This window comes from Nycticebus coucang, chromosome 15 (assembly GCF_027406575.1).
Source record: "Nycticebus coucang isolate mNycCou1 chromosome 15, mNycCou1.pri, whole genome shotgun sequence".
In the NCBI taxonomy this organism is placed as follows: Eukaryota; Metazoa; Chordata; class Mammalia; order Primates; family Lorisidae; genus Nycticebus; species Nycticebus coucang.
Genome location: NC_069794.1, coordinates 90,311,727 through 90,332,275, shown reverse-complemented (window position 1 = coordinate 90,332,275; position 20,549 = coordinate 90,311,727). Strand labels below are relative to the sequence as shown.

The 20,549-nt window shown below is 39.2% G+C and overlaps 1 protein-coding gene across 1 annotated transcript; it reads left to right on the top strand.

Moving 5' to 3' along the window:
- Nucleotides 1–269: 269 nt before the first annotated feature.
- MRPS31 (mitochondrial ribosomal protein S31) lies at nt 270–19,605 on the top strand. Its single transcript, XM_053563777.1, has 7 exons — nt 270–594; nt 2,082–2,366; nt 3,094–3,252; nt 4,083–4,223; nt 6,797–6,870; nt 12,709–12,852; nt 19,317–19,605. Exons 1-7 carry the CDS (start codon nt 470–472, stop codon nt 19,523–19,525), a joined length of 1,137 nt encoding a protein of 378 aa, XP_053419752.1. The 5' UTR covers nt 270–469; the 3' UTR covers nt 19,526–19,605.
- Nucleotides 19,606–20,549: the final 944 nt, after the last annotated feature.

Here is a 20,549-nt window from a genome sequence, read left to right as displayed (position 1 = left end):
TAATTTTTTAAACCTATTTGGTGGCCTTGGCCCATTTTAAGAATATGATGAACGCTGTGGACTCTTTCCCCAAAAGAACGTCCAATCAGATTAGTTCTTTGTCCGGCTGAGCTCGAGCAATCCACCCTCCTCGGCCGGGATTACAGGCGTCTGCGCTACCGCGCCCGGCCATCAGCAGTTTTCGCGCACCTTTGGCGGCCCAGGGCCTTGCCTCGCTCAGCGCAAGATCACCCAACAGGGAAAACTCCGTCTTAGGACTGGAATTGCGGAGAGGAAAGAGTCGTTTGGAGACCTCTGGCTCCACCTGGCGGCGGGCGAGACCGGAACACCGTTACCAGCCCCTGTTGCCCACCGGAACGTGAAGGGAGAGGAACGCGCCAGGCTGGGAACGGAAGAGAGCCTGGGGGATGTGTTTTGCAGGAGGGACGAAGTATTCCGGTTGCTGTGCGTGTTAGTCTGTCTCACGGCGATGCTTCCAAGGGTCTCCGCGCTCCTGCCACTTCTCCCCCTTTCCCGCCACCCTTTGTCTTCTGGAAGCCCGGAGGCATCGACGGCTGCGTTTGTGCTGCTCGCTGCTCCGCACAGAACGGTCAGGTAAGGAGTTTCAGCGCTTAGGTCTTCACGGAACCCCATCGCCCTTCTTGCACAATTCAGTTAACTAGTATCAGAAGCCATTGCTTTAAATCTGAAAAAAATAAATCCCGGACAGGTAAGATGACTGGCCCAAGGTCAAAGTGCACCTGGACAGAGCTATGATCGCACGTCCGGCGTGCTGCACGCCGCGCCTAATTCCTCTTGTCACTTTCTACTTTCACTTTATCCAAGCGAAGTTATTTTTATTTTTATTTTTTAATTTTAAATCGTAGCTGTGTACATTAATGCGATCATGGGGCACCATACATTGGTTTTATAAACAGTTTGACACATTTTCATCACACTGGTTAACATAGCCTTCCTGGCATTTTCTTAGTTATTGTGTTAAGACATTTACATTCTACATTTACTGAGTTTCACATGTACCCTTGTAAGACGCACCGCAGGTGTAATCCCACCAATCACCTTCCCTCCGCCCATCCTCCCCCCTCCCTCCCCTCCCTCTCCACATTCCCCAAATTCTTAGGTTATAACTGGGTTATAGCTTTCATATGAAAGCCAAAAATTCGTTTCATCAAGCGAAGTTATTTTATATTGTCTCCCAAAGCTGATTTGATTGTCTCTTATTGCCTCCTTCATTTATTCTTTAGTTTATTGTTGAAAACGCTTACCGCGTCAGTAATGATTGTAAACCCCGGATAAGACCGTCCTGTCCTTTTACCAAGTTTCACAGAACCTAGTGAGTGATGCCCCATGATTATATCAATGTACACAGCTATGATTTAATAAAAAAAAAAAAAAAAAAGACCATCCTGTCATCACGGAGAGTATAGTACCACCAGGTAGCAAATTCAAGTACTGTATAATGAAATAGTCAATGAGTTTACCACCAAAGGCCAAGTAATCAGCATCTCAGCACACCTGTACCCATTTGCAGCACACTAGTGTGGCTTGGGCCTTAGTGAGCTCTGAGCTACATGACCTTGGCTAAGTTCCTTCTCTGATTTTCAGTTTCCTTATCTGAAGAATGGCAATAATAACCTTATGGAGTTGATGTGGGTATGAGAAAATTATGTAATTACATAAATTACGTTGAAATGGCAAATTACTGTCATTATGACTGTTAATAATAATACAAAGCACATGGGAAGGGCTTGAATTAAGAAAAATTTTAGGCGGCGCCAGCCACACCCAGGCTGATGGGTTCCAACCCGGCCCTAGCCAGCTAAAACAATAACAACTGCAACAACAGAATAGCCGGGCGTTGTGGCAGGCACCTGTAGTCCACCTACTTGGGAGGCTGAGGCAAGAGAATCGCTTAAGCCCAAGAGTTTGAAGTTGCTGTGAACTGTGACCACACGGCACTGTACCCAGGGCAACAGCATGAGACTGTGTCTCAAAAAAAAAAAAATTAAACATATAGCAGTTTTTTGTTATTGCTTTATTATTTTGCATTTTATTTTTTCTGTAATGCATCTTTTTTTCAGGACAAAAAATAATATTCAAAGATATTTTGGCACTAGCAGTGTGATCCATAGCAAGAAAGATGAGCAGCCTGTTCCAACCAGTGAGATTTCCAACGAGACTTCAGAGAGCCAAGACAGTATAAAGGAAAATAGGAAAAAAGACTTGTTAGGTATTATTAAAAGCATGAAAGTTGAATTAAGCACAGTGAATGTACAGACCACAAAGCCACCCAAGAGAAGACCTCTTAAAAGTTTGGGGACTACAATTGGCAGGCTTCAGAGAACTACAGAACATACCAAGAAGAGGTAAATTAAATTGTAATTTGAATTTTTTTGAAACTTCAATAACCTTTTTTTTCCTTTTTAGTGAAATAATTTCTAATTACAGTAGTTGGGAGATACTGAATTAATGAAGAATAAACATCAGCTTGCAAACACAGGGAATCTAATAATTACTTAAGGACAGCTGCTATTTCATATGTATTTAAATAAATAACAAAAGGATATCTGTACAATCTAGGGAAAGGAAAAGAGATGTGATTTAATTGAGAATGCCACATGTTGTCTTATATATTTATCCATGATATTAACTGCCATTTAATTGCCTCTTTAAGCTGTTAATAATATAATTTACATCTTGATTTGAAGATAGCTTCATGTCTGTAAAAGACTTGCTTATTTGAAATATTCCATCCTAAAAATTCCTTCTGGAGGGTGGGCATGGTGGCTCACGCCTATAATCCTAGCATTCTGGGTGGCGGAGGCAGGCGGATTGCCTGAGCTCACAGGTTCAGACCAGCCTGAGCCACAGTGAGACCTCATCTCTAAAAATAGCTGGGTGTTGTGGTGGGAGGCTGAGGTAAGAGAATCACTTAAGCTCAAGAGTTTGAGGTTACTGTGAGCTATGATGCTGTGGCACTGTACCGAGGGTGACATAGTGAGATTATCATAAAAAGAAAAAAAGAAAGAAAAAGAAATGGCATAATAAGTAACTCTTTTTACTTTCTCATTTGTTCCTCATTTTCTTTTTCAGAAATGAGACCCTGAATCCTGAGCTGGTGGCAGCTGCATCTGCTGTTGCAGATTCCCTCCCTTTTAACAAGCAGATGACCAAGTCAGAACTGCTTAGACAGCTCCAACAGCATGAGGAGGACTCAAGGGCACAGAAAGATGGAGGGAGACCTAAAATTAGGTGAATGAATCAAATAATTATGTCAGTAATGTTTATATCTCAAAGGAAGCCATTTTTCATGTAGCTGATGAGAAACATAATACATATATACATTTATATATATATAATATACCTCAAAAGTGGAATTTTAGCAGTTTTCCATGGGGGGGATGGTAAATTTAGTAATGTTTGAAAACAACAGAATTAAGTTTCAGTGAGAAAATTAATTTTTTTTTCACTTAAGTAGTTTGCTGGTTTTATGCACAGCCTGATAATCTTCAGACTTGTTACCTTCATCTTTCCATTTATCCTCTTCATCTCTCGTTACTCTACACCAGGTTACATTGCTTGCCACCCACGTGTAGTGAGTGGTGGCACTGTGTTTTGGAGGGTGATCTAGATCAGTCATTCTCAGTGAGCACATGTGCTAGATTTATCTCAGGAAGTGAAGAAAAACAGTTGCGTGGACCAGTAGGCGAGGGACTCAAGGCAACAAACAAATACAGCTAAATCTGAACTTTTAGTTGTTGAATGTAGGTGATAGAGATGCAGATATTGATTGATTTCCTATTAGCTTCTTTGGATGTTTGTTTATTTTTCATAAGTGATGCTTTTAATTTATGTTTTAAATGAAAATTTCTGAAGAACAACATCTTGAAAAGATAGAAGTAAACAAATCTTATGGTCTGTTATGTGAATATTAATATGTGACATTTTTATTTAAGTGTAACTTTTTATGCTGTATTAGTGCATAAAAGTAAATAATAAGGGAATAATATCAATCTTCTGTTTAAAGAAGTTTATTACTGTTCTATAGCTAAGGTTTCTAATATACCTTTTTATGATTTCAGTTTTAGTAACATAGTATCAGATATGAAAGTTGCCAGATCGGCTACAGCCAGAGTTAATACAAGACCAGAGCATCAGATCCAATTTGATGAAGGACCTGACAGTTATACTGGCCAAGAGAAGACCACTAATCTTAGAAAAAGGTATCAGGCTTTGTAGTCTATTGGGCTTTGTTGGTGTGATTGGTTTTTACATTAAATGTAATTATTGCTGATAGATGTGTAAGCATTATGAATGCATTTATAGCTATGTTCTTACTCTCTGATACAATTCCCCAGAGAAGGAATGATTCTGGATTTATTAGTCCTAGATTTTTCTTTACCTTAAATCAAAATGGCCCCAGCCTCACATCTACCCATGCTGAGTAGAGGTCCCCTGATTTAGAAGAAGTGAAACTTGCTGGGTTCTGAACAAATAAATGTTTTGCAGGAAGCACTGTTTTTCATTTGGAATACATGTATAAGTGTATGTTCATATATCTTCTATATCTCTACATATAATCATCTTTCCTTATACTTAAATAACCCACCATTATAAAAAAAAAAAAAAAAAGGCCAGGCATGGTGGCTCACACCTGTAATCCTAGCATTCTGGGTGGCTGAGGCAGGTGGACTGCTTGAGCTCAGGAGTTCGAGAACAGCCTGAACAAGAGGCTCAGGCCCATCTCTACTAAAAACAGAAAAAAACTAGCTGGCATCATGCCGACACCTGTAGTCCCAGCTACTTGGGAAGCTTAAGGCAAAGAGGATCTCTTGAGCCCAAGAGTTAGAGGTTGCTGTGAGCTGTGATGATGCCATGACACTACCCAGGGCAACTTAAAGGGGGGTGGACAAAAGAGAAAAGTCTATATAATAACTCAAAGTGGCAGATTATTTGTAGCTTTTGAATTTGCTAATTTGCTCTTAAAGATGCTGAGCTGCCTTTCATAGCTATTTTATAATTGAAAGTTGTTCTCGGGCCTGGCACGGTGATTCATGCCTGTAATCCTAGCACTCTAGGAGGCCAAGGCAATGTGGATTACCTGAGCTCACAGGTTCAAGACCAATCTGAGCCAGAGCAAGACCCTGTCTCTAAAAATACCTGGGTGTTGTGGTGGGCACCTGTAGTCCCAGCTACTTGGGAGGCTGAGGCAAGAGAATCGCTTGAGTCCAAGAGTTGGAGGTTATTATGAGCTGTGACGCCACAGCACTCTACCCAGGGTGACAGCTTGAGACTCTTGTCTCAAAAAAAAAGAAAAAAATCCATCGTCCTATTTACCTTATATATGGTTGAGGGAGAAGAACTCAAGTCACTGAGGATACTTCAGGAGCATAAAGGCTCTTGTTTACAAATACTTGGGCACCTGCTAGAGGAAAACTTACATGATTTGATATCATTTGATTTTAATGTGGTATTTTCATTTTTTCTAGTTTTATTTTCTAGAAAAAGTAATTTAGTCCATAGAAGAATTCAAAATTATTTTTAAAATTAATCATCCAGTTTACAAACTGGTTTTTAATCTGCCAGTATATATTTAAGTATATATGTGAATTAATGCATAAAGCAGTCGATTACCAAGTATAAAAGAAAATGTTACCTATCAACTCTGACTTCAATGTCAATAGTTAATTACATAGTTATGTAAAAAAAGTTAATTATTTTAAAATTTCAGAATGATTGCTTTATAAAAGGGAATGTTTTATCTGTGTAATTTTTTTTATAATTATCTCTAATTAAACATAATAGTGTTTTCGGCCCTTAAAGACAAAACAGTTTCAATTTTAGCATATTTTTATAGTTTTTCACAGCATTATATTTTCAAAGACTTTAATATTAAAGAGGGGCCAGATACACGGTAGCTTATACCTATAATCCTAGCACTTTGGGAGCCCTAGGTGGAAGGATAGCTTGAGGTCAAGAGTTTGAGGACAGCCTGAGCAAGAGAGAGACCTCACCTCTGCAAAAAATAGAAAAAAAGTGCTGGGCCCGGCAGCATGAACCTGTGTAGACCTTTATACTGTGGAAGCTGAGGCAGGAGTATCACTTGAGTCCAGGAGTTTGAGGTTGCAGTGAGCCACAGTGACACCACTGTGCTAATCTTTCCAGTGAGATATTTTAGAAGTTAAACCATATAACTGCTTTGTTGTATTGTGAAACAAAAAGTTCAAGTGTCTAGACTGGGTGCAGTGGCTCACATCTATAATCATAGCACTCCAGGAAGCTGAAGCAGGTGGATCACCTGAGCTCAGGAGTTCAAGATTAGCCTGAGTAAGAGCAAGACCCTGTCTCTACTAGAAGTAGAAAAAACAGCCAAGCATCATGGTGGGTGCCTATAGTCCCAGCTACTCAGGAGGCTGAGGCAAGGGGATTGCTTGAGCACTTTACCAGGGCACAGACTGAGATTCTGTCTTAAAAAAAAAAAAAAAAAATTAAATGTCTATCTTCCTACTTTTAGTTTTTCACCTTAAAAATGTGGCAGTTTAGCTAAAATGTCTGGTGTGGGTCAGTGAAATTATTTTTAATTTCTAGATGGAATACTTCTTTTTTTTTTTTTTGCAGTTTTTGGCCGGGGCTGGGTTTGAACCCACCACCTCTAGCATATGGGGCTGGCGCTCTATTCAGTTGAGCCACAGGTGCCAACCTAGATGGAATACTTCTTGTAAAAATTTTTTCTTATAATATTTTGTAGACCATTTATAAATATATTAACTAAATTTTTTCTTTTATTTAATCTTAGGAGAGATTTATTCAAGGGGAAGAGACTTAATATTTTTGACAGTAAGGCATTTACTGGAGAAGCGCCTGAAACAGGTTTGTTAAGGGAAAAAATAAATTTCTCAAGTGAGGAAACGTTCCGTCTTTTTTAAAGATGTCCTTAGTGTTTTGATGGTATAATAGTTGGATATTTTGGTATTTCATCCCGTCACTGGCCTGGATCCTGCTTACGAATGTAGTTGTTGACATTGCTAGTCTTGGTCAGATTTCTGTGAGAAAATGGGGTTAAGTACTATAAGCTACGTGAATCCAGAGATACAGATTGGCTACTAGTCATTTGGGTTAAAACATTTAACCTACCATTTATAATATATCTTTGTGCTGTTACACAAATGTAAGCTATGGTTCCTGCCCCTCGGCAGCTTCCTGCCTAGAGGAGGAGATAATATCTGTAGAAATAACTGAAGTGATTTAGTGGTTGATGAAGAGATGGGAGGGCTGGGCACAGGGACTCACGCCTGTAATCCTAGCACTCTGGGGGGCTGAGGTGGGCGGATTGCTTGAGCTCAGTAGCTCGAGACCAGCCTGAGCAAGAGTAAGACCCTGTCTCTAAAACTAGCCAGGCATTGTGGCAGGGGCCTGTAGTCCCAGCTACTCAGGAGGCTGAGGCAAGAGAATCACTTGAGCCCAAAAGTTTGAGGTTGCTGTGAGCTATGAGGCCATAGCACTCTACCAAGGATGACAGAGTGAAACTGTCTCAAAAAAAAAAAAAAAAAAAAAAAGAAAAGAGTATCTTTGCTTGCCATTAAAGTTGGCTTCCTAATAAAATAAATGAAAAAACCCAATACACATTGTCTCCAGCTTATAAGTGATGAGCATTTCTAAAGAATGGAAGTTATCTTTCTGAATCTTGGTAGAAATAAATGTATATGGTAGATTCCTAGGCCAACCTCCAGTGGTGCATTTAAATTTAATCTTTCTACAAGTTACTCATCTAAACTTCTGATTTTCCCACTATTCCATAACTCCTTGATATTAAGAGTTAGATCTCATTCGTATTTGTATATCCAGTATCTCCTAGTCAAGTGGCTTACAGGTAATAGGAATTAGTTATCTTAAATCTTAAATTACATTTTTTTTTTTTTTTTGTAGAGACAGAATCTCACTTTATGGCCCTCGGTAGAGTGCCATGGCATCACACAGCTCACAGCAACCTCCAACTCCTGGGCTTAAGCGATTCTCTTGCCTCAGCCTCCTGAGTAGCTGGGACTAAAGGCGCCCGCCACAACGCCCAGCTGTTTTTTGGTTGCAGTTCAGCCGGGGCCGGGTTTGAACCTGCCACCCTCGGTATATGGGGCCAGCGCCTTACCGACTGAGCCACAGGCGCCACCACATCTTAAATTACATTTGAATAGGTAGTTGTACAACATATATCCTCAGAGGAAAGGAGTTAATTCAGTCAGTGTTTCTTCATTTGAACTGAAAGTGAAGCTAAAAGAACAACCCTTATGTTGTGAAAACTGCATTCCATAACATTAAGAAGGAAGTGCAGAACGCATAGCATGGAGAATGAGTCACTTCACCCCTGTTGAAGTGGTACCTGTTAAGCTGCCTCAAAAAGGAAATTACCAGAGCAGCTGCTATTGGCTAGCCAAAAGAGAAACTTGAATCTTGAAGGAGACAGCTTACTTTACTTTTTTTAATCAAAAATCATCTTCCTCCTCTGGAGGTTGAGGCAAGAGAATCGCTTAAGGCCAGGAGTTGGAGGTTGCTGTGAGCTGTGACGCCACAGCACTCTGCCGAGGGCGATCAAGTGAGACTCTCTGTCTCTACCAAAAAAAAAAAAAAAAAATCTTCCTGGCTGGGTGCCTATATCTCAGTGGTTAGGGCACTGGCCACATGTTCCAGGGCTAATGGGTTCAAACCCAGCCAGGGCCTGCTAAACAATAATGACAACTACAACAAAAAAGTAGCCAGACATTATGGTGGGCGCCTATAGTCCCAACTACTTGAGAGGCTGAGGCAAAAGAATCACTTAAGGCCAAGAGTTTGAGGTTGAGGTTGCTGTGAGCTATGACAGCACAGCACTCTACTGAGGGTGACATAATAAAACTCTGTCTCAAAAAAAAAAAAAAAAAAAAACTTCCCTAAAACTGAAATTAGCTGGCAAGGAAGCACTGAAGTATGTATTTTATAAAATAACATACTCTAGTGAGGAAAAAAGTGCATTAATTTACTCTAGCAAAGGTAGTATTTTAATAAGCTATGCTTGCATAAGTCTAAAGAATATCTTTTGTTCGCAATTAAATGCAAGAATAGCAGTAATGTGGAAACTTAAATTTAGCAATTGTTCACTACTGCTTTCTTAACAGCCAAAATAATGTTTGAAATATAGTTGGCATTTAGAAATTATTATTAATTGACTGGGTTCTTTTGTTCCATGATTTCCACATGATCCCACATTAAGTTTTTTGCATTGTGTTCCACAAGCTCTTAAAGAAGATGGAAATAAAGTTGGAGGAAAATAAACATCAGTTTAAAAAAAGAGAAGTCTTTAGCATTGCTACAAAGGTTATAGTCATGGGCCCTACTGGTTATGTTAGCATAATCTGGAGTCAACAGACAGTGTAGCTTAATGGAAAGAGTGTTGGCGTTGGGTATACGCGAATTCAAACTCAGATTCTGCCACACTAGCCTCTCCATCTCCCTTTCTCCACCTATACCCTGTGTGTTGTGTATCAGGAATTGAGTGAGACAATCTAAGAAAAGTCTCAAACACAGTATGTGGAACACAGTAGACATTTAATAAATGATTGCAGTTATTAGCAAGTATAATAATCAGATGATGATGGGAAAGACATATATCAATCAGTGTCTCCTGAATATATTAAAAAATGTAACCAATTGGCCAGGCACAGTGGCTCACGCCTATATTCCCAGCACTCTGGGAGGCTGAGATGGACAGATTGCCTGAGGTCACAAGTTTAAGACCAGCCTGAGCTAGAGCAAGACCCCATCTCTAAAAATAGCCAGGCGTTGTGGCAGCACCTGTGGTCCCAGCTACTTAGGAGGCTAAGGCAAGAGAATCGCTTCAGCCCAAGAGTTGGAGGTTGCTGTGAGATATAACGCCACTGTATTCCACCAAGGGTGACAAAGTAAGACTCTGTCTAAAAAAAAAAAGTAACCAAGATAATTGTCTTACTGTTATAATTGCTCTGTAAATATAACTGATAAAGACTAACTCTGGCTCAGTGCCAGCCACATACACCTGAGCTGGCATTCAAATCCAGCCCAGACCCACCAAACAATGATGGCTGCAACCAAAAAATAGCCAGGCGTTGTGGCAGGCACCTGTAGTCTCAGCTACTTGGGAGGCTGAGGCAGGAGAATTGCTTTAGCCCAGGAGTTGGAGGTTGCTGTGAGCTGTGATGCCACGGCGCTCTACCCAGGGTGACAGCTTGAGACTCTGTCTCACAAAAAAAAAAAAAAAAAAAAGACTACCTCCATGGTCTTTTCTCAGTATCCAGTGATCTACCAGGGGAATCCAACTGCAGCCCACAGCTGGTTGTGAATGCTTATCTCTGGTGGAATTATCACAACAATTGTGCATGGACCTTTTTATTTTTGCTCATCAGCTTTGGTTAGAGTGTGTATTTAATGTGTGGCCCAAGACAACTCTCAGATAAGCATTCATAGCCAGCCACAGGCCGTGGCTGGACTCTCCTGATCCTAGGCCAACATTTTTAATGTCCACAGTCAGTGTATGAGTAGACGTGTTTCTTCACTGACAGGCTCATAGAAACAAATTCAGAAAAAGCAATATCAGTAAAATAAAGCTTATCTAGGTAGAAGAGTAAATGAGCTGTTTGTTGGGATGTGTTAGTGGGCTTGGCAAAAGTGGGTAAAGAAGTAGGCAGGAGAATAAATCACTTGCCTTTAACCCAGGACTCTGGTTCCTAGGAATTTTTTCTAAGGAAATAATTATAGATATATGCAGAAGTATAACTACATGAATGTTCATTACTACAGTGTTTAAAAGAAAAATTATGTAAATGATCAAAATATCCAACAACGGGGGTTAATTGTGACGTAGTTGTTAAAGTGAAGGAAGTAGGTCACCAAACTAAATGATCCTATTTTATGTAAAAAAAAAAAATCAAAATCACACAGAAAAAAGAAAAATCAATAAGGTTTAAAAAAAATAAGTAAAGAATAAAATTTTAGGGAAAGGAGTGGCTATTGATACTTGTTTTTTACAACTTTGTGGGGGTATAATTTATGTGTAACAAATTCCATGTTTGAAGTATGTGATTCAGTGAGTTGACATATATATATCCATGAAACTGTTAGTCAAGATACTGAACATTTCCATCACCGTCAAAAGTTCTCATTTCCTTTTGTGATTACCTGCCCCCCACCCACACACACACACATACACGCACGCACACAGTCTTCAGGCAATGGCCGAGCCGCTTTCTATGGCAATAGGTCAGTTTGCACCTCTTAGAATTTTAAGGAACTGAAATTACATCAGATATATTCTTTTTCGTCTGGCTTCTTTCACTCAGCATAATAATTTGAGATTTCTCAATGCAGTTGCATGTACCAGTAATTCATTTTTATTATATTATATAGTTATGTAGTTGTATCACACTTTTTTTATTCATTCACCTATTAGGGACATTTCGGTTAGTCCCAATTTATAAACCAAATTTGGTTATTACAAAGAAAGCTGCCATGAGCTTTTTTTTTTCCTGAGACAGAGTCTCACTATGTAGCCTTCAGTAGAGTGCGTGGCGTCACAGCTCACAGCAACCTCAAACGCTTGGGCTTATGCGATTCTCTTGCCTCAGCCTCCCAAGTAGCTGAGACTACAGGAACCTGCCATAATGCCTGGATATTTTTTGGTTGCAGTTGTCATCATTGTTGTTTAGCAGGCTCAGGCTAGGTTTGAACCCACCTGCCTCGGTACATGTGGCTGGTTCCATAACCACTGAGCTATGGGCACTCAACCCTGCCATGAGCTTTTATATAAAAGTCTTTGTGTGGGCATGTGTTATCTTTTCTCTTGGCTGAATATCCAGGAGTGAAAAGGCTGTGTTAAGTAAATAGGTATAGTCTTAACTTTTTAAGAAGCTGTCAAGGCTGGGCATGGTGGCTCACACCTGTAATCCTAGCACTGTGGGAGGCCAAGACGGGTGGATTGCTTGAGCTTATGAGTTCTAGACCAGCCTGAGCAAAAAGCAAGACCCCATCTCTACTAAAAATAGAAAGACCGAGGCAAATAAAACTCTGTTTCAGGAAACAAAAGGAAGCTGTCAAACCATTTTCCAAGGTAGTTGTACTGTTTTACATTGCCAGCAACAGTAACTGGTGGGCATTTGTCTCGTTCTTGAAAAGATATCTTAAATTTCAAAAGTAAATAAATGATTTAAACATGTCAATGTGGTGGTAATAAGCCAACATAATACCTTCCTTACAGAGTTGGTTATGAAGATTAAACTAACATATAAACAGCATTTAAGCACAGAGGAAGTCCTAAGGATCATTAGTAGATAATGATAATAATACCATTAACATTAATATTCTGTTAATTTAACTTCTTTGTTCTTTGATAGTCATATTAGTAACTAATTTTGACAGACTAAAAATAAACAGGCTCTATTTTAAAGATCAAAGTCACATATTTTCTGAAAAATACCTTCATAAAAAGACTATTTTTTCCTTTTCAGTAAAGGGAGCAATGAGTACCCGGCAGTCATAGAAAAACGAAAGTTAAGCTTGCCATCATTATATTATAGTCTCTGCATGGCTATACTGTTTAATTGTGAGTGTCCAGGTCTGAGAATTCATAGTTCAGAGTCAATTGTAACATTTTTTAAAAGAAGATCCCTACATTGACTTGCGCTTCTGTAAAATGCTTTTATTACACAGACACGTCACCTTCACTTTGGGATGTGGAATTTGCTAAGCAGTTAGCCACAATAACTGAGCAGCCTTTTCAGAATGGGTTTGAAGAGATGATCCAGTGGACTAGAGAGGGGAAGCTGTGGGAATTCCCTGTCAACAACGAAGCAGGTAAGTTAACTTCAAAGGCTTGTAAAATGTATCGATTGAGATTATTTCTGTCAGATTTTCAGTTTTAGAATCTAGATATTTGCATGAATTTTGGAACACTGCATAGATATCTTTATGGTGTTCTAGAAGAAATCTGATGATTTTTTTAAAAAGGATTAATATTTCACTGAATTCTAGAAAGAAGGAAAATGAAGAAGTAAAATACATCGTGAATTTCTCTGACATAAAAGAGTTGAGAATTGTAAATGATGATGGTTTCGATAGATAGTTGCTAAACAAAATATTGTCAGATCTTCTAATATTTTAAGTATTGAGTATGAAATATGCCTAAATTTTGGAAACCATAAAGTCTTATGCTTGTGTCCTTTAGTGATATAATCATTACATTAATGAGGTGCAGCGCATATTGCTTAAGGTACTATGGTTTCTCTATTTTAGAAGATAAGACTAAAAGACCAAAGACTTTCTAGTTGTGCGAACCTAATTGCCCTATTCCAGCTTTATCAGTTATTAGCCTTTTGGCTTTGAGGAAATTATTTAACCTTTTGAGCCTGTTTCCTCATCTGCAAAAATTAAAGATACTTCTTTGAGAAAATGTGAAAAATTAGATAAAGTTACCGAATTCTTTGGCGTAATTCTCATATAATACAGATGAGTAAATATTAGCTCCTTTCTCCTCCTGTAGCATCATAGAATTTTAAAATGGGACAAAAACTAACAAAATATAATGTCTAATATTAAGGAAAGACTTTACATATTCTTTAAGTATCTTGGATTTCATTATTTGATAAAACTTGGGTGTTCCAAGTCCTCAGTTATAAACATAATTTGATTTTTTTTTTTTTTTTTTTTTAGAGACAAGAGTCACACTGTATCACCCTCAGTAGAGTACTATGGCGTCACAGCTCACAGCAACCTCCAGCTCTAGGGCTTAGGTGATTCTCTTGCCTCAGCCTCCCAAGTAGCTGGGACTACAGGCGCCTGTCACAACACTTGGCTATGTTTTTGTTGCAGTTTGGCTGTGGCTGGGTTCAAACCCACCACCCTGGGTATATGGGGCTGGCATTATACTCACTTAGCCACAGGTGCCACCCATGTAATCATAATTTGAAACCCACTAATTCAGTTAGCAGTGACAAAACATACTAGTGTCACCTATAATAATTACTAAAGAACAAGACTATGTAGGCTGGGCACAGTGGCTCACGCCTGTAATCCTAGTACTCTGGGAGGCCAAGGCAGGTGGATAGCTTGAGTTCACAGGTTCGAGACCAGCCTGAACAAAAAGCAAAACTCTGTCTCTACTAAAAATAGAAAAACTGAGGCAAGAGGATCACTTGAGCCCAAGTTAGAGGTTGTTGTGAGCCATGACACCATGGCACTCTACCCAGGGCGACAGCTTGAGACTCTGTCTCAAAAGAAAGAAAAAAAAATGTGTGGCACCTGTGGCTCAGTGAGTAGGGTGTCGGCCCCATATACCAAGGGTGGCAGGTTCGAACCCAGCCCCACCCAAACTGCAACAAAAAAATAGCTGGGTTTTGTGGCGGGTGCCTATAGTCCTAGCTACTCGGGAGGCTGAGGCAAGAGAATCACCTAAGCCCAAGAGCTGGAGGTTGCTGTGAGCTGTGACGCCATAGCACTCTACCAAGGGTGACAAAATAAGACTCTGTCTCTCTAAAAAAAAAAAAAAAAAAGATTTACTTAACTATAAATAATACTACATCTCATTTTTAGTTTATTTCATTTAAAACTTAATTCTTGCTAAACAGTTCTCAGTGCTAGGGGCAAGACTCATTTCTTGAGAATGGTCTCACAGATTTGTATGTACTACCCTGTTTCCCCGAAAATAAGACATCCTCCAAAAATAGTACCTACTTACAGGAAAGATAAAACATCCCCTGAAAATGACACCATGGCACTCTACCCAGGGCGACAGCTTGAGACTCTGTCTCAAAAGAAAGAAAAAAAAATGTGTGGCACCTGTGGCTCAGTGAGTAGGGTGTCGGCCCCATATACCAAGGGTGGCAGGTCTAGCACATCTTTGGGAGCACACCTTAAAATAAGACACTGTCTTATTTTCAGGGAAACAGGGTATATGTCTCCAGATTGCCCATAAATTTAAATGGGATTGAAATTAATTTGATATAATCATTCAAGTTCCAGATCAGTAAGCCACCGTGTGTGCACAAGTATTCAAAGATCCAGGTTTCTTCCATCTTGTTTATCTTTCCTCTGGAGGGCATTTTTCTCATCTGATGATTAAAGATAATACAAAGTCTACATATTTAAACTTATGGGCAATCTGGAGATGTATAGTATATACAAATCCCACAAGACCATTTGGAGCATTTTATCATGCTCCATTCTTTTATTATGTATTTTTTTGGTGTATTTATATCTATCTCAGTATAGGTATGTTGAAAAAAAATCTGTATCTGTAAGCTGACAAGAGGTGCCTGTAAGTATTTTTAGCTTAATCTGGAGACGTATGGTATGTACAAATAGCTTCTGCTACCTACATTCTGTTAGTTTCCTCAAAGTTTCCTTTTATTTTGGGGTTTGTATTTAGTTAACACCAGCTACTATTTCATTGAAATCCCACAAATGCACTGGTTTAAATGGGATTGAAATTAATTTGATATAATCATTCAAGTTCCAGGTCAGTAAGCAGCTATGTGTGCACAAGTATCCAAAGATCCAGGTTTCTTGCATCTTGTTTATTTTCCCTCTGGAGGGCATTTTTCTCATCTACATGATTAAAGATAATTCAAAGGCACATTGTGTTCGGGTTTTTAAAGGAAGGGGAAAGACAGCATAGTGAAGCAGTTACCCTATCTTAGAGCAGTGGTTCTCAACCTTCCTAATGTTACAACCCTGTAATACAGTTCCTCATGTGGTGGTGACCCCCAACCATAAAATTATTTTCATTGCTACTTCCTAACTGTAATTTTGCTCCTGTTACAAATCGTAATGTAAATATCCGATATGCAGGATGTATTTAGGCAACCCCTGTGAAAGGGTCGTTCAAACCCAAAGAGGTCCCACAAGTTGAGAACCGCTGTCTTAGAGGCTCTGGGCTGAAAATGTCACACCACCTCTGTTCAGATTTCATTGATGATTTAGTAATACATCCATAGCTAACTCAGCGGGGGCTGGAAAATGTAATGTTGCTGAAGAACCATAAAAAGGGAAAATGGATTTTGATAGATAGGTATAACTTTCTGCCAGAGTGTGTCTGTTTCTTATATTAGAGAATTTCTTAAAATGTCTGCTGTTCTTTGAATGTGTGTTTATAGATGAGAGGAAGGCCATCAAAAACTATTTACTAGATTTGTTTGAATGGGTGAGACTAAACAATTGGTGGTTTCATTTCAGAGGATTTAGGGAGGAGCCTCATCATATGTTGACTCCCCTAACTCCATATTTGTAATTCTTCTCACTGAGTTTCTTCAGTGAGACATCTTCCAGCCACCTGACTGGAGATCCCAAGAGGGCCTGTATTCTGAGAACTGGGTGGGGGAAGGAACTGGTGATGAGGGGGTGTCTCACCATTCAGCATACAGGTTTTCACTTACTACTCCTGTCAATAAAGTAACTTATTTCCTCTTTCCACTGTAATTTCTCCAAAAAGTGAACTTCCATCTCTTATGGGAATGGATGAAGGTAGTCATTTGGAGACGCAGGTGGGAGATGTGACACAGGAGATCTTACACTATTCCCTGAATTAATTTTAATCCTCCTAGGTTTTGCCCTTGGTGCCTCTTAATTCCTGAAGTCTTTTGAAGCCTGTTTGCTTCTATTATCTTTTTTTTTTTTTTTTTTTTTTTTTTGAGACAGAGTCTTACTTTGTCACCCTGGGTAGAGTGTTGTGGCATCACAGCTCACAGCAACCTCAAACTCTTAGGCTTAAGCAATTCTCTTGCCTCTGCCTCCCAAGTAGCTGGGACTACAGGCACCCACCACAATGCCTAGCTATTTTTTTGTTGCAGTTGTCATTGTTGTTTAGCAGGCCTGGGCCGGGTTCAAACCTGCCTACCTTGGTGTATTTGGCCAACACCCTAACCACTGAGCTACGGGCACTGAGCCAGCTTCTTATTATCTTCCCCTTTTACAGATATAAGTTGTAGCACCTTCTGTTCTGCTAAGTCAGTTAGTACTAAGATGTGCTTTTTTTTTTTTTGAGACAGAGTCTCATCCTGGGTCCTGAGTAAAGTGCTATGGCATCCCAGCTCACAGCAACCTTAATCTCTTGGGGTCAAGAGATCTCCTTGCCTCAGCCTCCTGGCTAGCTGAGACTATAGGTACCTGCCCCAATGCCTGGCTAGTTTTTTCTATTTTTAATAGAAACCAGGTCTCAATTTTTGCTCAGGCTGGTCTTGAACTCCTGAGTTCAAGTAATCCACCTGCTTCAGCCTCCCAAGTGTTAGGATTACAGGCATGAGCCACCACACCTGGCAAGATGTGTATTTTTCATGTTCTAAAAAAAAAAAAAATACCAGCCAGGTATTGTGGCAGGCGCCTGTAGTCCCAGCTACTTGGGAAGTTGTGGCAAAAGGATCACTTGAGCCCAAGAGTTTGAGGTTGCTGTAAGCTGTGACACCATGGGACTCTAGCCTGGGAGCAACAGAGTAAGACTATGTCTCAAAAAAAAAAAAAAAAGTAAATATCAATAAAACAGGAGTGTCCAACCTTTTTTTTTCCTCTGCTGCACATTGGAGAATAAATGTTGTCTTGGACCAAACATTAAATACACAGACACTAAAGAACACTGATTAGCAAAAAAAGGTTCAGGTATGCTTTTTGTGACTTCTGACACCACAAATAAACAAAAAATGTCCTCATAAAATCAGCATGCAGCCCTCAGGTTGGACACCCCTGTTCTTAAAATTTTGCTCCTGTCTCCTGTTATTGTTTCCTTTTCTTTTTTCTTTGCCTTTGTGCTTTTATGCCTTGTATTTTTCTTTTACTCCCATTTGGTAAATGACACAAGGGAAAAGAGATTTAAGCATGGATTCAGTTCATCACACATTAAGTAGAAGTCCTTGCTGTTTATCTTTTAACTCTGTAGATTGTCTTTAGTGAATAGGGATTTAATTTGTACATAGATGTGTTAGCCATTTTATATTAAATCCATCTAGAACTTATTTTTGTATGTAGTATTAATAGGTTCACTCAGGAAGGATGGATTCATTAAACCCTCCTGGAGCATTCTAAATTAAAAAGACTGTTAAATTACTCTGTCTGATACTCATATAACCAATCATGCTGTTTTCAAAAAATTAATGTTAGGCTCAGCACCCAAAGCTCAGTGGTTAGGGCACTGGCCACATGCCCTGGAGCTGGTGGGTTCGAACCTAGACAGGACCTGCTAAACAACAATGACAACAATAATAAAAAAAAAAAAAAAACTGGGTGTTGTGGTGGGTACCTATAGGCCCAGCTACCGAGAGGCTGAGGCAAGAGAATCGCTTAAGCCCAAGAGTTTGAGGTTGCTGTGAGTTGTGATGCCATGGCACTCTACCAAGGATGACATAGTGAGATTCTGTCTAAAAAATAATAATAATAATAAATAATTAATGTTGCCAAGATAAATATTTTTCATCCTTTTTACTTTCTATCTATATTGTGTTTGAAGTGAATTTCTTGTAGACAGCATATGGTTGGATTATGTTTTTCTTTCCACTGTGCTAATCTCTGTCTTTTGATTAGTATATTTAAACCATTTACATTTAAAGTAATTGTTGATTTGTTAGTATTTAAGTTCTCATTTTACTGGTCGTTTTCTGTTCATCCTCTATTTCTCATTCGTCTGTTGGCTTTTTCTTCTTATGAGCTGCTTGAACATTTTTCATGATTCTATCTTGTTTTATTATTTTTTAAAATTTCATTGTTTCTTACTGGTTCCCATATTTTAAAAAATATTCATAAACAATAATTGCTGCTACATTTTGAACATTTATGGGATGTTAGGCATTCATTTATGGGATGTTAGGCATCATAAAAGAGCTTTATAGGGCGGCACCTGTAGCTCAAGGGGGTAGGGCGCTGGCCCCATATGCCGGAGGTGGTGGGTTCAGACCCAGCCCCAGCCAGAAGCTGGAAAAAAAAAAAAAAAAGTTTAAAAAGAGCTTTATATGCTTTGTGTCTGTTTAATTGTTCCAAAAACACCACCAAGATGTTAATTTGTCCACAATCACAAATAGGTGAGCACACCTAGGTCTGACTCCAAAGGTCATGCAGTATTATGTTACCTCATTAATATTTTTTTTTTTTTAAATTTATTTATTTATTTATTTTTTTTTTTTTTTTTAATTTGGCCGGGGCTGGGTTTGAACCCGCCACCTCTGGCATATGGGACCGGCGCCCTACCCGCTGAGCCACAGGCGCCGCCCACCTCATTAATATTAATTTTATGATAGAAGCTTTACATTTAAAATTATACTGTAATGTATTTTGTTTCCTAGGTTTCGATGATGATGGTTCAGAATTTCATGAACATATATTTCTGGATAAATACCTGGAGGATTTCCCAAAACAAGGACCAGTTCGCCACTTCATGGAGCTGGTGACATGTGGCCTTTCCAAAAACCCATATCTGAGTGTTAAACAGAAGGTTGAGCACATAGAGTGGTTTAGAAATTATTTTAATGAGAAAAGGGATATTTTAAAGTAACATGCAGTTCAATTAAAACCATGGAAATTTTTATTTCAAGCTGCTAGAGATGGATATAACTAAATAAAATAATTTTATTATTAAAGTTTTTCTGTATTATGTTAATTATTGTATCTGATATAAATGTTGTTTAAAAAATATTATAGCTGAACATTATTCTTGGAGAAAAATCATTAGCATTCACAGGATCAAAAGACTATCTAAGAATTAGTAATAGGTTTAAGAAAACTCCCTGTATCCTTCTTCTTTTCACTAACAATATGTCTTTGAAATATGCCTGCTGTCCATGTAGCTGTTGATATCAGAGTACTGTTTTATAACAGTTGAGATGATTTATGGACAGATTTATATGCATAGAATATATATATTTTTATATATGTATCTTTTTATATTTTATGTATATTTCACACTAAATTAACTATGTTTACCCAAATCTGGGTTGCAGAAAAGAAGTAATCAATTTTTTTTTTTTTTTGGTGGAGACACTTTGTCACCTTCCGTATCGTGCTGAAGTGTGGCTTCATAGCTCACAGCAACCTCAACATCTTGGGCTCAAGTGATTCTCTTGCCTTAGCCTCCCGAGTAAGTGGGACTGCAGGCAGCTGCACAGGACCCTGCTGTTTTTAGACACGGGGTCCGCTCTAGCTCAGGCTGGTCTCAGACTCCCAAGCTCAGGCAATCCACCCACGTCGGCCTCCAAGAGTGCTAGGATTATAGGCGTGAGCCACCCCACCTGGTCTAAAAGAAGTAAACTTACAGAAATGAAGAATTTATTCTAGGCTTGGTACCTGTAGCTCAGTGGCTAGGCCTCCAGACACGTACACCAGAGCTGGCAGTTTCAAACCCAGCCCAGGCCTGCCAAACAATGACAATTACAACAAAAAAATAGCCGAGTATTGTCGTGGGCACCTATAGTCCCAGCTATGTGGGAGGCTGAGGTAAGATAATCACTTAAGCCCAAGAGTTTTGAGGTTGCTATGAGCTGTGACGCCACAGCACTCTACCCAGGGTGGCATAGTAAGAC

Excerpts from the sequence above, each read along its gene's own strand:
- MRPS31 (XM_053563777.1), top strand. The coding sequence starts at position 470 with ATGCTTCCAAGGGTCTCCGCGCTCCTGCCACTTCTCCCCCTTTCCCGC. Across the intron at positions 6,871-12,708 it reads TGGAGAAGCGCCTGAAACAG|ACACGTCACCTTCACTTTGG; the intron begins GTTTGTTAAGGG and ends TTTATTACACAG. Across the intron at positions 12,853-19,316 it reads CCCTGTCAACAACGAAGCAG|GTTTCGATGATGATGGTTCA; the intron begins GTAAGTTAACTT and ends TTTGTTTCCTAG.